Consider the following 15,384-nt stretch of genomic DNA (forward strand, 5'->3'; position numbering starts at 1 on the left):
AAAAATCCTGTTGAATGTAATAGAGAGACAATATCAAAAGGAATCTAATGAAGACTGCTGGCTTGTAGCATGTGGTGCTTCGCAGGGCACACACGCACACCAGCATCTCGTCTGTCTCTCCCAGCCCATCTTGACTATGGGACAGGGCAAAGGTGATAAGAGAAGAGAGAATGGGAACATAAAAGCAACCAGAAATTCACCAGCTTGTGCAGTCTGCACTGGGGGAACACAGTTTCTGTGCTGTGCACAAAAGTTTTGCAGGGCAATTATTAATTAAATAAAAACAAAACTATACCACAGGATTCATTGGCCACCCTTCCCATGTCTGCTCTCTCCCTGCTAATGACTCCTGGAGATTACATTAAGTGCACAAATGTACCATTAAATTCTAGAGGATTTTTCCATAAGGGCAGCAAATGACTCAAGCCTTGACAGCCTGAAATTATCCAATTTAAAAATGTGCTCCTTTCCTTTCCCAATGCATGTTTTAGCTGATGATGCTGTATCTGTATGTAATGGATTTGAACTTTACCATAATTTTTTCTTCTCAGTCCCCAGGATTTGCTTATAGACCTCTTTTATGTGTGCTAAGCACTATGTTCCCCAGACTTCTTTACAGGACATTCAGCTGGTGCTAAAGAACATTATTACAACTGCTAACAAAATACATTATCTAACCTCCTTGATACAAAAAAAAATGCAGAAAAAGCCAACTTTTACTCCCTGTGCAAATGGTGTTTAACAGTTGATGAATCTTGTAGAGTTTGCATTGCCTTTTGCTCTTAGTGGACAGCCTACAGCCAGGGTAGAGTCACTCAGCTCAAGCACAACGTCTGGCTACCACCTCCATGTGCGTCAGGAGATTTGTTCTGCTGTGGCAGGCACTGAATGCTTGCCTCCATTCCCTCTGCCTTGGGACGGGCTTTCTTGCCAGGTTTAGGCACTCAAACCTTTGCCTTTGTGTGAAAATCTATGGAAATGTTTGCAAGTCAGCCACAAACATGGACTGAGGCTTCTTTTCACACCATCCTTCTGCCAGTGTTACCAGCATAGGGAACTCGCCATTGTTACGGGAGCCTGTGGTCTCCAGGTCTGGTAAATGCTCCTTCAGGAAGAGAAAGAGTAAGAGTTAGTGCATAGTTAGAGGTTCCTCACCTTCCCCTGGTCTTTTAGCTGACGCTAAATGTGCTCTCAGAGACCCACCTGATTCCCACCTTGCTGCATCAACCTCTGCTCTGCAGTGCTTCCTCTGGCTTCCAGCATCAGATAGTGCAGCAGTGCAGGGATGCCTTTGGAGAGCAGCACGAATTCTCTCTAAAACAGGCAGCAAAATCCATTACAGCAAGCTCCCAAGTATCTATACACTTTCCTCTTATCTTTCCAGGTAATAATTGAGAGTCTTTTGGTTTGACTAACTAGACCCATCAAGCCAAACGTTGGGGAAGACTGCCTGCTGGAGTTCAGCCTGCTCTGGCAGTGCATCCAGCACGAAGTTGCTCACAGACATCTCTTTCATATCAAACCCATGTGTTGCCCATTGCCACTCCAGCTCCTTACCTCTTGGTTCTCTCTCTCAATCCACAGACCAATTTGAGCTGCACATTCACTAAATCTTCCCTTTCTGCAGCATTTCTGCGTAGCCACCGTGTCTCCTGCCCATGCACTTTCCCCTGCAGAGTACCTAGAGGTCCTCCCTGCCTACTTGCTAGAGCTGTTTTTCAAAACTTCTTTCATATGGCGTTCCTCTGATCTCCCTCCAGCCTGTGCCTGCTTGCAGCAGCACACTCACACATACCGGATGGCTTTTGCAGCCACTGGTGTATTATTTTTAAGCTGCCTGCATCCATCTCTGATCCTCCAGACGGGGTGATGGGCTGAGAGTTCAAGCACATCGTGCGCATCGTGCCAAAGAGGCGTTAGGAAGTAGCTTACTTGGCTTAAAGGTGATGCATTGACTCGCTGCTTCACTACTCAAGGGAGAATTTGCAGCAGTGCCCCAGAGACTGCGTTCATACCACAACTGTTAACGGCAGAAAATAATTGCAGCTTGCAGACTGTCACAGGGCATTTGCTTCATCCAGAGCCTCATGGTGTGGGTTGTCTTGCAGCAGGCTCTGCACTGCCAGTGCAACCCCCCGTCCCCTCTGAGGTCTGAGGACACTTTATGGCACCTTGTGTGGAAGATAATCAGAAGGGTGCCATGCTGCTCTGGTCCTGTTTTGTTGGGTCCACAGGAGGTGGCAGGTTGCGCTACCCTGACCCATGGCACACTGGGGTCCCAGAGCTGCCTGGGAACCACCAGCACTGTTTCACTGTTTGGGAAGTGGAACAATAGGTTTATATTTTCAACCACCTTTGTGGTATAGGCTGCTATTTTAAATCAGGGCTGTGCCTAAGTCACTTTAACACTTCTGCAATTTAGAACCAATTACAAATAAAAATGCTGAAGCTGTCTGCAGGCAGCCCAGGCCGTGCAGAGCACCAGGCAAGGACCAGTGGGCAGGCATTTTTTTGTTTGCAGGCATCATGCCCCATCTTTACCCATGTATTTACTGACTCTGCCCAACTGCTTTTTGCCCTTCACATTCCAGGTAGGGGAGAAAGGTAACCGAGGGTGGACATCTGCTCTGCACAAAATGCCGTAGCCGTGCTTAGCCTCGCTTTGGGCTCGGTGCACGAGCTGGGGAGCAGCAGCTCTCTGCACTGTGTGACTGTGCTGAGAGTAACCAAAGAGATCAAGTCTTTGTCCCCTGTGACCCAGAGCCGTGTCCCCACTGCCCTCTTCCTTCTTTGCCTTCCTCTGCTCCAAGCTGCTCGCAGCTGCTGGGCAGCCATGCAGGAACCTGGGGGGCAGTTGGCCCTGCCCCGTGTGTTCACCCCCTCGTTGCCCATTTATACAGGAAGGTTTTTCAGGCAGAGAGAAGCCCAGGTGACGGTGCAATGTTGATGCTACCATTTGTGGGCACCCATCCCCAAAACAAACTGGGAAGCCCTCCTGCTGCTGGTGGTGGCAGGACGCTTTCTGGGGATGCATCAGAGATTGGGTTGGGTTGGAAGAGGCCTTTAAAGATCACGTAGTCCAACCCCCTGCTATGGGCAGGGACATATTTTGCTTGATTTTGAGGTCAGGCTAGCAAATAGTTGCAGGAGCACTGGTTTTCTGCATGACTAACTTACGGTTTTCCAACTGTGAGTGTCCTCCAAGGTAACTGAGTCTGCTCACCTGGGCGGTCTCATCTTGAGAGTCTCGGCTTCCACCAGCCTTGCTGCATCGGTACTTTGAACCACTGAAAAGTAAAGATAAAAGGAAAAGAAATGTATTGATTAATTGCTTTATTTTAATTTGGTAGTCATGTCATATGTAATTTATTTTGTGAATGCGGTGGAATATACATATTTTTTTATTTCCTTAGGCAAAAACATGCATGTCAGTTTTTTTACCCTCTTGGTAATTGGAGTAAAATAGTAAAACAGGTGGCACGAAGGAGAAGCTGTCCTTGCTCCTCCGGCCAGCCTCAGGAGGCCGAATGGGTGTATGGCAAACTGACATCTATTTCTGTGCCTGGAAATACAAAAAAAAAAAAAACATCCTGAAAAGTGTTTGTGAATTGTCTCCCAATTTGCATTACAAAAAGAAATGCAAATAACAACTGCACTGTCTGTGTTACCTTTAGGATCTCAGAACCTGTTTTGGTTTGAAGCATTCTTTAATTTATATAATTATCATAAAAATAACACCCCCAAAAGCCCAACAGTTCTTTTCCAGTGAAATTTTCAGAGTTTCCTTTTTTGCTTGTCCTGATTACTCATTTTCTCTTTTGTTTCCTGTTTTGTTCTTTATTTTCCTTATCTACCTGCTGAATCACGCCATCCAATCAACATACAATGCGAAAACCATGTCTCCGTCTGTATGTTGTGCACCTGCTGCTCAAAAAATAAATTTGTAAATAATCTTGCAAATATCCATCCATGAAAACATCACATATAGGACACGGTTGGTTTCATTGAATTTAAACAATTATTTAAATTCTCTGCTTTTATTTTCTCTCGTTTTTCTTTAATTTAATTTGTTTTGATGAGATTTCCGATTGCACTGGTGAAAAAGCCTCACTGCAGCGTGCCTCAAAACTGGCTTCTGTTCTGCATCTTCTTCCCCTTGGCTAATTGGTGACGTGAGGCAAATGCAGTTACCAATAGCCTGTTCTCCGCTGTTTGTTACACCCGACACTGATAAAGGGGAGACTGACACTTGCTTTATTTTCGTGGAAAATTGAATGAGAATAAGAAGGAAGGATGCTTCTGGATGACCTGGATGGGAAAGCCTTCCTTTTGTAAGTGGTGGCACCAAATTCAATTCTCAGAAACTGTTTTGTTTTCCTTTTACGATGAGATGTGTTGATGTTTCTGGAGAGGGAAGCAGAACATTTAGTAGGACTGTCTTCGTATTTCAAGCCAATGGTACTTGTAAGGCAAAAGAAAAAATAAAATAAAGCCATTATGGACTTGCTTCCCTCAAATCAAAAGAGAAGTCATAGGAAAGATTCTTTTTATTAAACTTTGAAAACTCTGGCATACCAAGATATGGAAGTATTTTGCCACCACAAGTGGACCCAGAGTCCCTGGATGCAAAAGCAAATACCTCAAGTAAAATGGAGAAGTCACAGTATGAATAGGGCTCAGAACTGGGAACCAGATTCCAATATGAATTTGAATGCCTAATTCCAAAGGTGTCTTTGGAAATATCAATCTTTGGAAATCAAAAATTAAGCAAAAAAGGACGAATAAGGAAAAATGTAATCAAAAAAGATTCCATTCTTAATTATCCTGGCTATGACTAATGATAACACGAATGAGACCATGAGCTTATCAAAAAACACTCGGTCACCTGACAAAAGCTCTGGGATCTATCCTAACTTAATGTCTGGACTTTCTGTTGCACAGTTGCTGTTCAGGAACAAATCAATGTGAGGTTTCATGACAGCCTGCACATACCCTCCATGCTCACCTAATGGTGGCTCCAGGAGGAAACTTTTTGTCAGGAAACAGCGAAGAAGGAAAGGAGGATGTGTAAGTTAGAGGTTTGCTCCGTGTGGTCTGAGCAGCGAGTCCTCTGCGAGTGCTGCAGTGGCTGGAACCACAGCGGTGTGTGGGAGCTGAGGGACGTCTTTGGGTGATTCGTCTTGGGGCAGCCTGGGCTCAGGCAGCATGAAGAAGTGCTCTGGCATCGACTGCTCATGTGAGTAGTGGAAAAATGAGCTTATCTTCATTTGCCCAAATTTTGGCCTTGTTGCTGTTAAAGTGCTGCAGGTTAAAGGTTTCAATGTTCGTCTGGTCATTGTTAGGGTTGTGGTCTCTGTGGCCATCTGCCCAGGTCCAGGCTCCTTCCATCGCTTGGTGCCCAAGGCCCATGAGTTAGATCTTGAGGGCACCAAGCTGCCTTGCTGCTTCTGCTGATGGGAGCCACCAGTGACTGCAACAGAAGGACCAAAGTTAAAAGGTGATGGGGCATAGGGTGAGATCTCAGCATCACACACCTATAAAACCATCTTTACAGTCTTCCTGGCTTTGGATGAAAGGACGTGTTAGAGCTGTAATGGTAGAGTCGCAGGCAGGCGTGGCAAAAATACTCAGCCTCTGAAAATCAGGAAGGGATTTCCCCAGGCTTCAAAGGAAGCCAGGACCCTATGCAAGATTCAGTGGCTCTTCTGCAATACTGGCAGTGTCACAGATGTTTAAACTGGAGCACAACTACCCATCAAAGGTAGTTCATGTGCTTAAATACCTTTTCCTCAGTGGTAGTTCCTTAGCAGCATAGACTGATTCTTGCCAGAAGAACTGCCAAAGTGCCCTTAGTGCTCCTGTTCTTGGCTCGGTCGGACCCCTCTGCCCATGCCTCTATGTTGGCTTTGCAACTTCAGGCATGCCTAAGACAGAAAGCTGAAGTTCCAGGATGGTGGATTGTTTTGAATTTTGCAAATGGGCACCCATAAGAGGTAAGGTGAGCAGCCCAGCTCCTGCTGGGGTTCTTGTTTTGTGGCAGTGTTGGGTAACCTCCTTTGCTAATCCTCCAGAGCAAGTCCAGCTGTGCCATGGAAAGCTCATGGGCCCATTTCAGGTTTTAACGTCAAAACACTGAGTCCACTGAGTCTTGATGCTTTGCTGCTGGCGTGCAGAGCAGAGCTTATTCGGCATCCCTGCAGTCAGTGGGCACAGCTCCTGTGCTGGGGAGGAAACCTCTGCTGTTGTAGATACAGGAGGAGGAGATCTAGGGCTGTATGCCCTATCCATCATGGATTTTCTGCTTTTTTCTATGAAAAACATCCTGAGAAAGTGTAAAGAGCAGGCTGTCCATGGCTGGACAGCAGGCAAGGACAGTTCTTTCTTTATGATGTCTCTTCTCCCCCTTCCCTCCTCCCCTGTGCTTTTATTGAGCTCTGGGGACGTGTTGCATGGAGCCCCATGGGGTCTGTGGGCAGCAGGGTGCCCTCAGCACCAGACCCTAGCCACCTCCCCTTTCAGGGAAATAGTGACAAGGCAGAGAGAAATGCCTTTCAGTTTGCCAGTCCTCAGGTGGACTGCAAAACCATAAAGCAACGGTGCCTCTTGTGAGCACCTGGCAGCCTTTTCAGCATCTGTGCAACAGAAAAACAAACAAAACCCTGGAAACAGAGACCCCGATGATCCAGAAGACGACCATGTGCATGTCACATACTTCAGGGGTAGCTAGAAGGAAGGAGAATCAATGCAAAACGCTGCCATACACGAGAAATATCGCAACGTGGAGTTTCCCCTTTAACTGCATGCAATGCTGATACCTGCCTGGAGAGCTGCGTGGCCAAAGGAGGGGTTTTCTATGCGGTGTGCCAAGGGTTACACACGCCCAGCCCTCTCACCCGTCACAAGCGTGTGTGGTTTTGCCTCCCGACGAACGGCGCAGAGAACGGTCCTTTGTGGGCTCTGTGCACGCGGGTGATGCTGGATTTTCCTGGGTTGCGAGGGATTCCCCACGGAGCTGGGGCTTCTGCTGCCCTTTAGGAAATGGCAGTGGATAAGCCAAAAAAAGGAGGGGTTGGGACCGGGAGGGAAAACAAACAAACAAAAAGAAAACTATTTGCCCATCCAAATCCCAAGGAGTGGAAATTTGCAGCCAAGCACAGTTTTGAAGCCCCCACTCATCCTGCATGCACATCACGATCCTATAGAAAGCCCCAAGCTGCACAGGGCCAGCCTGTGCGAAGTGCGACTTTGCAGCCAGCACAGACCAAACCAGACGTGAAGCATTGTGCTAACTCTGGTTATGAGATTACAGCAAAGGCTGAACAAAAGGAAGGTTTCGCTGCTAAACTATTAACGTGGAAGAGGGAGGTAAGGCAGGCTCCCACACAGAGACCTGGATCCTGCAGATGCTCCTGTGTGCATGCCCTTTGGAGGAGCCTTAGGCTTGTGCATGGGGAGATCTGGCTCGAGCGATGCTCTGAAGGCAATAATTTGCCTGATTTGTAGTGGTGCAATGAGCAGGGTCACGTAAGGGCTGATCCAGCTCCTACAGGGGCATTCCCGTGATTACAACGGGCTCTGGGTTAAACCCTTGCCCTGGGCTGGATCCAGCCCTGCTGCTCACCGGGTGCAGCTGCCCAGGCAGGAGGATCTGGAGCAGGCGGCTGGTGGCTCTCCGGCTCTCCAGCCGTGCTCAGGCTCTGTCCCCTGGCTCTTGTACAGCCCTTACCTGCTAAGGTGAGTTCAGCCAGTGAAGAGAAAATAACCAATGTGAAAAATAAAACAGAATTGTTACTCAGAGACAGGTGTTGGATATTTAGTACCTATTGCACTGACCTTGACCAACCCAGGGGAATCCTTGCTTGTGGTTTGCCTGCCAGAGCTGCTTTTTGTTGCTGACTTGAATGAGCTCGGTGTTGTCTGCTCTTTCATGGAACATACCTATGCTTTTCTCTTTTCTCTTTATTTGAGGATTGAGTCTGATATACGGTCTGTGCCTAACTCTGAGCTGCTTGCGTTTTTAACATGAGAGAAACCAAGTGCATGCCTGAGACTGATTTCTTGAACTCTTTGATGGGATTGGTGGAATGCGATGCTAATGGCCCAAAACCTGAGCTGGCATTTAAAGGAATGAATAGATCCAACAAGCCCCCCAAATTCAGCATGAGCTCTGTAGCCAAATGAGCAAGAAATGTGGGTGACGTTAATATGACTGGGTGTCTTCTGGTAAAACGATAATACAAGAGAAAGACTGTTTCTGCTCATCTTTACCAACACGAGCTCCTTACGATTGTATTTTCCCCTCCACTGCTTGACAGTTTGAAGCGGGCCGTTTCCTCTCTTTAGCTAACTCAGTCAAACAAGTGGCTGTGACCAGAGAGTCACAAATAAGTGAATTGGAATAGGTACAGAACGGGGGGATATTTTTCATCTCCTTAAAACAGGAGGGCAAGAGGGATCTGGCTTTTGCATGTTTTGTTTTGGAAAGAACCCTCTCTAGATTAGCTCATTGGGGCAAGCAACCTCTTTTCCATAAAGGAAAGAAAAAAAAAAACAGGCTGTGGGGTGGGGAGAATCACACAAAACAAATGGAAATCAGAACCTATCTCCAGAAGTTATTTGATCCACCTGTGAAAGCATACTTAGTAATAATTAAAAACAAAAACAAACAAACAAAAAAAAACACAGCAGGTTCCTAAGGCATCCACCTGCTGAACACTTGACCTCCCCCACCGATTTGCTGCCAGTGATCCATCTCCCAAAGTCTTGCTGGTGCCATTTCTCCTTGACAAGCCTGTCCAGTCACAAGCTGTATACAAATATTTAAAATCTGCAGGTTAGAAAACATCCTTATTTTATCAAGGATGTTTTAATCTTCCCTGGACAATGCCTTCCTTTGTTATAGCAGAGGCTACATATGCAGACTGTTACAACCGTCTTGGCTTAAGATCAATTCATTGCAGAAAGCAAGCAGACCAAGACTTCAAAACAACCTCGTTCTTTATAAAAATGATAACACGGCACCATTACCTCTCCCTGAGTCTTTAGGGGAGAAAATCTGCCTTACTCAAAGCAAACAAGACCTCCATGGACAGCGTGGAAGGGCCATTTCCTTTTCTATCATTGACCCAGGAGTAGAGGGGAGGGCTCTTGTGGAGAGGGATTTTCTCATACTTGCTGCATGTGGAGTGATCTGCACTGACGAATGTTTCTTTTGGAAGGTTTTCTGGTGGCCGATTTGCTGCTTAGATCGTGAAGCTGGTAATTTTAATTTCTTTTTTGCGGGCTGTGGTTTCTCATCGCGTTAATTTCTGAAGGACACAAAACCTTTACTTTCCGCAGGACAACTTCATCAACCTCAGCTTCCTGCGGCTCTTCAGGGCGGCCAGACTTATCAAGCTCCTCCGCCAGGGTTACACTATCCGCATCTTGCTCTGGACGTTTGTGCAGTCCTTTAAGGTGAGAGTTGGGCCACGGGGAGACAGGGAAGGGACGTGGGGAAACGCTTTACACTTCTGCAGCATCAGCCACTGACCATCAAAGAGCTTGCCAAAGGAACGGCCACGCTGCAGCTCCACCATGCAATGGCAGTAACGCTTGTTCTGCACCAACATCAGCTGATTTGCACTGAGCAGCCTCTGAATGCTGCAGGTGCTGAGCTTTTTGGAGTATGAGTCTGAAAGCACCCAGAATAAGTTCATAACACTCAGGTTGCCCTTGAAACAATCACAAAACCCTTAGGGCGAAGTATCAAGGTTCAGGTATTAACAAAAAGAGAAGACAGTCTCATTACTGAGGGCTTTCATGCCTGCTATTTGCCTGCAGCAAGTGCAAGGATTAGGTTTAAAACTTACCTCGCTTTTCTGCAGGTTAAGAGACATAGTCAATTAGTAAAAGTGTGGTAACGTGTTAACCCAGAGTAATTTGTTTGTGTATATAAGTCCTGGTAGAATTTAACAGAGGAGAAACCCAACCATCGGGCAACTAATGGGAAAGGACTGGGGGGCATGCCTTAAAGGACACAAGCAATGAGATTCGTTAGGCCATGTTTTTCTTGAGGACAGAGAGAGAAAACAGTGCTGCTGCTCTCGCCTTGTAACTAACGAGGTTTGCTGCAGCCACGAGAGCCTCTCCCAGAGGCTGAGAGGTGGGGTCTGGGATGTGTCCACCCAGGGGGACATCCTTGGACTGCGTAGTCTTGGTCAGACCTGAGAGAGGGGGCTCAGCCAGGGCTTGCTTTCTGAGTGGTGTGGGCAGCTGCCAGGTTGTTAACACATTGGCAATGATGCCAATCCGAAACGTGCTGTTCCAGGTGTGCCTTGCACAAACAAACCACACGTGGCATGGACTGCTGCCTTGCTCTGTCCCCCCACAAAAGTAGGGGGACATGAACCTGATGTGTCCCAAAGGCAGGGCTGCAGCACAGGCACCCAGTCTGGTGGGTGCTGGGCTGACAGGGACACAACTGTGTCTGTGGCAGGATCTGTCTGTCTGTCCTCCGTCCACCCGCCGAGCAGAGCTCTCATCCCTGTGCAGAGGTGTCCAGCAGAGGTCCTTGGCTGCAGGCTGCATAACCCCTCTCCTGTCCCCATGGTCAGGGCTTCTCAGCTTTTCAGCTATTGCTAATTAAGAGGCATTAATTACTCCTTCATTTAGCCTGAGTGCAAAGTAGCTATTACTCCCAGCTTGTGCAATATAATTATGTTGTATTGCTCACTGATTTCTCATGAAAACTCAGAATCTTTTTTGCCCTCTTGGGGTGCAGACTGTGCCTAATTCAGAGCAGAAGCTTGCTCCTTGAATATATATTTTTTTCTCATACTAAATTTATAGCAAGGTCATAAAAAATTAAGGTTTGTCTCTCCAATTATGCATAGGAAGCACTAGTGCCTGCCAGTAGCCACAGTGCCTGCTGCAGAGCTTCTTATTGTGTGTTCCCTTGTTACTGCTTGTCTGCCTGCAAGGATACCTACAGAGCTCTTGGAAAACCCAGGCTGGTTTGTAATTGATAAATGCTTGGTTCTGGGACTGTGGCTGCTGAAAGCTGCCAGGATTGCCCCTGTTCTCTTCCCAGCTTCTTCACCTAAAGGACAAACACCACAGAACATAATGCTGCCAGGAATTAAATACTACCAGCTAAAGCATGTGTTTGCTGTCATTAATACCTTCTTCTCCTTTCCCACAGGCCTTGCCTTATGTGTGTCTCCTCATTGCAATGCTCTTCTTCATCTATGCCATTATTGGCATGCAGGTAAAATTTTGGCTCTGATACTGACTGTAAGTAGCCTGGTTTTGTCCCGCAGGGTCGGGGTGGGTTACTGCCTCTGCAGCAGCATCGATACCTGCCTTAGGAGGAGGCACAAAAGCTCTTCATGCCTGGTGTCAGGTTAACTACAAGTGCAAAAAAGGGCCACCTTTTCCTACCCTTACTGCCAGGTGTCATGTTGAACCTGCTGCTAATATTTGTGGGCGTACAAGGGGAGAGCTCACAGACCAGGTCTGGGCTGCAGGCACCTGGTGCTGGGCCCTGCCCGTGGGTGAGAGCAGGGGACACGGCTGCAGCCACTGAGCTGCTCAGGCTGAAAAGAGGTGAGAAAACTTTCTTGGCCTAGGCTGGAGCTGAACAGCAACATTGGAAAGGTCTTCTTGAAGATGAAGCATTTATCCTGATTTTTTCCACCATTTGATTTCCACAACACAATTCTACCTCCCTGCTCAGCACTGAAACCATTCCAGCTATTCAGATCTCTCAAAGCAGGGCAAATTCTTTTCCTGTTGCTGCTTCTAACTCTACCTCGCCACCTTTGCTGACCACTCCTATGTGAATCTACACGAAGCTGTGTTTGCCCTGTAACACTTCTGCTCTCCGTGGCAGGTATTTGGAAACATTGCGCTGGACGACGAGACCTCCATCAATCGGCACAATAATTTCCGTACCTTCCTGCAAGCCTTGATGCTTCTGTTCAGGTAAGTATACAAAATATTTGCATACAAAATATTTATATGCAAGCAGTAAATAAATCTTTGTTTTCCCATATGCTGGGAGTTGGGCACGCAGCATTTGAAGTAAAGCACTCCGTCCTGCTTCCTCATCCTTAATGCTAAGGGTTTGCCCTTAGATAGATCAGATACAACACACCAGCATCTCCAGAAATGAAATTAGTCCCCTCCAGCTCAGAATAGTCACTTGAAACAAAACTCTGAATTTCCGTAAGGCCAGATAATTCTTCAACCTCTGGTTCCTCTCCAGAGCCACAAAGTGGGAGAGAGCAGGGGGAGGCAGCAGGACCGTGACGGGGAGCAGGTTTCTGCACGAGGGAACAGGGCTTAAGGACTAAATGCCACTGGTACAATCTGCTGCATAATCCAGTGGCCTGGGAGCTGTTTCAGTCTGCACTGAGCACTAAGTCATCCCAGGCACCAGGACCCCAGGGTCTTTGCCCAGCGCTGCTGCTTCTTGGAATTTGTCATCTTTGAAAGTGGGGCCGAATTCTGGGTGTTTGCGAGATTTTTTGGGGAACTGAAGTCTCAATATGAGAATGAACAGCTTTGCACCCACTCCGTGTGATTGTAAGTAATGCTGCAATGGGTTGGGCTTTTCATAGAGCTGTAGGACAGCCCTAAAAGCACCTCTGAGTGGGGTGCAGAAACTGGGAGAAAATCTGAGGTTCTGTGAAAAGCCAGAGTAAGCAAACATAGGGATCCCTCAGCCTCTGATCCATGCATGCATATTGCAGGGGTTGGTTTATTTTGAGGGCAGACCCTCTGCGCCTGCCAAGGTTTTCCTTTTGGCTATATTTTGCCACACTATTTTGCCACACTATTTTGCCACACAATAGAGGATAAATATTAGGATTTGCTTAGGGTTCACCTACCTGTCACTTCAGCTCTCACACCCAAAATGAGAAGGGAAAGGAGGGAGAAAACCCATGAGATTGTCACGAAACCTGGACCCAAAGCCCTGTGACCAAGCAGGCCAATGCAGTATTTCTGCATCTCCTGACAAGAGCAATGGAGAATTCAAGTGGAGGGTCCTGGCTTCATTTCCCAGCATCTCCACTGGGTTTGCCACCAGAGCTAGGACAGAGATGTTAGGTGCTCCAAAAGGGCACAATATAATCTGTGTTTATTCCCTTTTCTGCTTTGTTCTTGACTTATTGAACTCCATCTGGCTTTATTCTCCATAAACTGAGCATAGCCTATCTGAGCCTGTTTGGTTCCTTTTGCCTCCCCATAACAGAGGGAAATATTCTCCTTTCTTTTGTTGGCTGCTGAGACTCCTAAGGCAAATATATTTCTCACCACCTGGACACAACCTTCCTCCTAATTACCCCAGTTAATTGGGCAGAGATGAGCTCACCCCGCTGCTTCCCTCCCACAGGAGCGCCACGGGGGAGGCCTGGCACGAGATCATGCTGTCGTGCCTGAGCAACCGGGCCTGCGACCCGCTCTCCGGCCTCACCAAGAACGAGTGCGGCAGCGACTTTGCCTACTTCTACTTCGTGTCCTTCATCTTCCTCTGCTCCTTCCTGGTAAGTCAGTCCCCATCGCTCCCAAAACGCGGGTGCTGGGGTGGTTCCTGCCAGGCCCTCCCCGCCCCCTTGTTTCCCCTTCGCCCTGGCTGGGATTTGTACAACGTTATGAGCCCGCTTTGCTAAAACCCATTTATCATCCTGGTGATAAAATCCCTTTAATCCCCAAAGAGACCATTTAGTCATTAGTTTAAAGGGAAGGGTTTTATCTTTCTTCCCACGGGGGGTCTAATATTTGGAATTAAGCATTAATCTGTTTTGTCTTGATTTGTAACGTGGCCCTTTGAAGAAGGGGATGGGAGGGCAGGGAGAGAATGGCCGAGATAACGTTGGTGTAGAAGTGCTTGTAGCAGGCAGCCGGGAGCATCACACTTGTTAGATGGTGTTTTTTGTTTTCTTTGACAAATAAATGCATTTTCTTCTGAGATGGTGTCAGGAAAGCTTTAGACATGAAAGTACGTGGAGCTGATGTGCTTGATGCATGCCCGTGGCCATCGTACGGGGCTGAGTCTAAGCTTTTAATACGTGCCAGTGTCTTTATAATCACTTGTGTGCATAAAAACCTCTCTGCTCTCAGGGCTTGGTTCTTCCCTACACTGCTGGGACAGAGGAATGGAAAACCAGGGACAGGGACCCAATTAAACTTCAAGCAGCAAGAGATAAAAATCACAGCTCTGAAATGTCCCAAAAAGCTACGTATCAAGCCTGCTTTCAATTCCATGGCTTGATTTTTTAAAATATAAGATTTGATGTTCTGTGCAGCTAATCCCTGCTATCATCTGAAACCTTTAACCAGGAAAAAGAGGTACATGTGGCAGTTTGATGCCATACATAGATAGAGCAGCTTCAATGGCCCCTACTGAGTTCCTTTGTCCAGCTGCTGCTGCCCCTTTGACATCCTGGGGATTATTTCTTCTGCATATATTAAAAATTGTGGAGCCCTGAAAGCTCATGCAAAGTTAATGCTCCATTTACAGATCCCTTCAGCACTCTGTACTTTAAATCCTAAATCCTTTCTTGTACAAATCCTTCCCTAACATCAGACATTCTCGTTGGTATTTTCAAGCACATCATTGTTCCTAAAGCCTTTTCTTTAAAAAAAATAAAAAAATAAAAATAATAAAAAATAAATTAAAAAAAAAATGTCCCCCAGCTCACCCTTCCTGGCTGACATCCTGGAAATGCAGTAGCAGGCGTGGAGGCTGGGGCACACGTGTGTAAACCACGGCTTTGCATGAGCTTTGCCTCTGAGCCGGCGCTCCCAGCACACCCAGTGAAACCACAGCCTGGGTCTGCTGGCAGGGGTGGCCAGGGCTGGAACTCATTTCTTAACATGCGCTCAGCACTTCATTGCAAGGAAGCGTGTGGGTCCCCACAGGCGATTAAAGCATTACAGAGCCACAGCCCGGCCGGGAGGGAACGTTTTAATGGTTTGCTGGGTGGTGTTACACCGTGGGTTTGGGGGAAATTGGGTAATGTGTTTGTTTTGCAATGTTGTTTCTGGCTCTTTGTAGATGGCCAGCCTGACATCATTTTCCTCCTGTAAATTTACACAGTAGGAAAATATAAAATGAAATTAAAAAATACAGGAACTTTAGAAACAGTTTTATGTAAGTAAGGGAAAACTGCCCTGAGCCACGGCCAGAGCTGGGATCAGTGCAAGGGGCTTGGGATGAAGGGGCAAACTCACCAAAGTTACTTTACCTCTCGATGTTCTGGGGGTACCGTGATAAGTGTGGGGTTCCTGCAGCTTTGCCCATGTTGTAGCAGTCCTGAGAGCTTTGACATCTTCAGAAACACCCTGAATACCTTCAGCATGCCCAACTGGCCGGGTGTGTTTGTGGGAGGGAGCCAA

The 15,384-nt window shown here is 47.1% G+C and overlaps 1 protein-coding gene across 2 annotated transcripts in view; it reads left to right on the forward strand.

Moving 5' to 3' along the window:
- The window catches only part of CACNA1B (calcium voltage-gated channel subunit alpha1 B), a 299,175-nt gene that overhangs the window by 250,490 nt on the left and 33,301 nt on the right, over positions 1–15,384 (forward strand). For both annotated transcript variants that reach the window (XM_068656842.1, XM_068656844.1), the window contains 4 exons: positions 9,340–9,456; positions 11,183–11,248; positions 11,873–11,964; positions 13,379–13,529. In XM_068656842.1, coding sequence (XP_068512943.1) covers positions 9,340–9,456; positions 11,183–11,248; positions 11,873–11,964; positions 13,379–13,529 — 426 coding nt within the window. The remainder of the gene's footprint in view (positions 1–9,339; positions 9,457–11,182; positions 11,249–11,872; positions 11,965–13,378; positions 13,530–15,384) is intronic.

The sequence above is a fragment of the Anas acuta genome, chromosome 20 (assembly GCF_963932015.1).
Source record: "Anas acuta chromosome 20, bAnaAcu1.1, whole genome shotgun sequence".
NCBI lineage: Eukaryota > Metazoa > Chordata > Aves > Anseriformes > Anatidae > Anas > Anas acuta.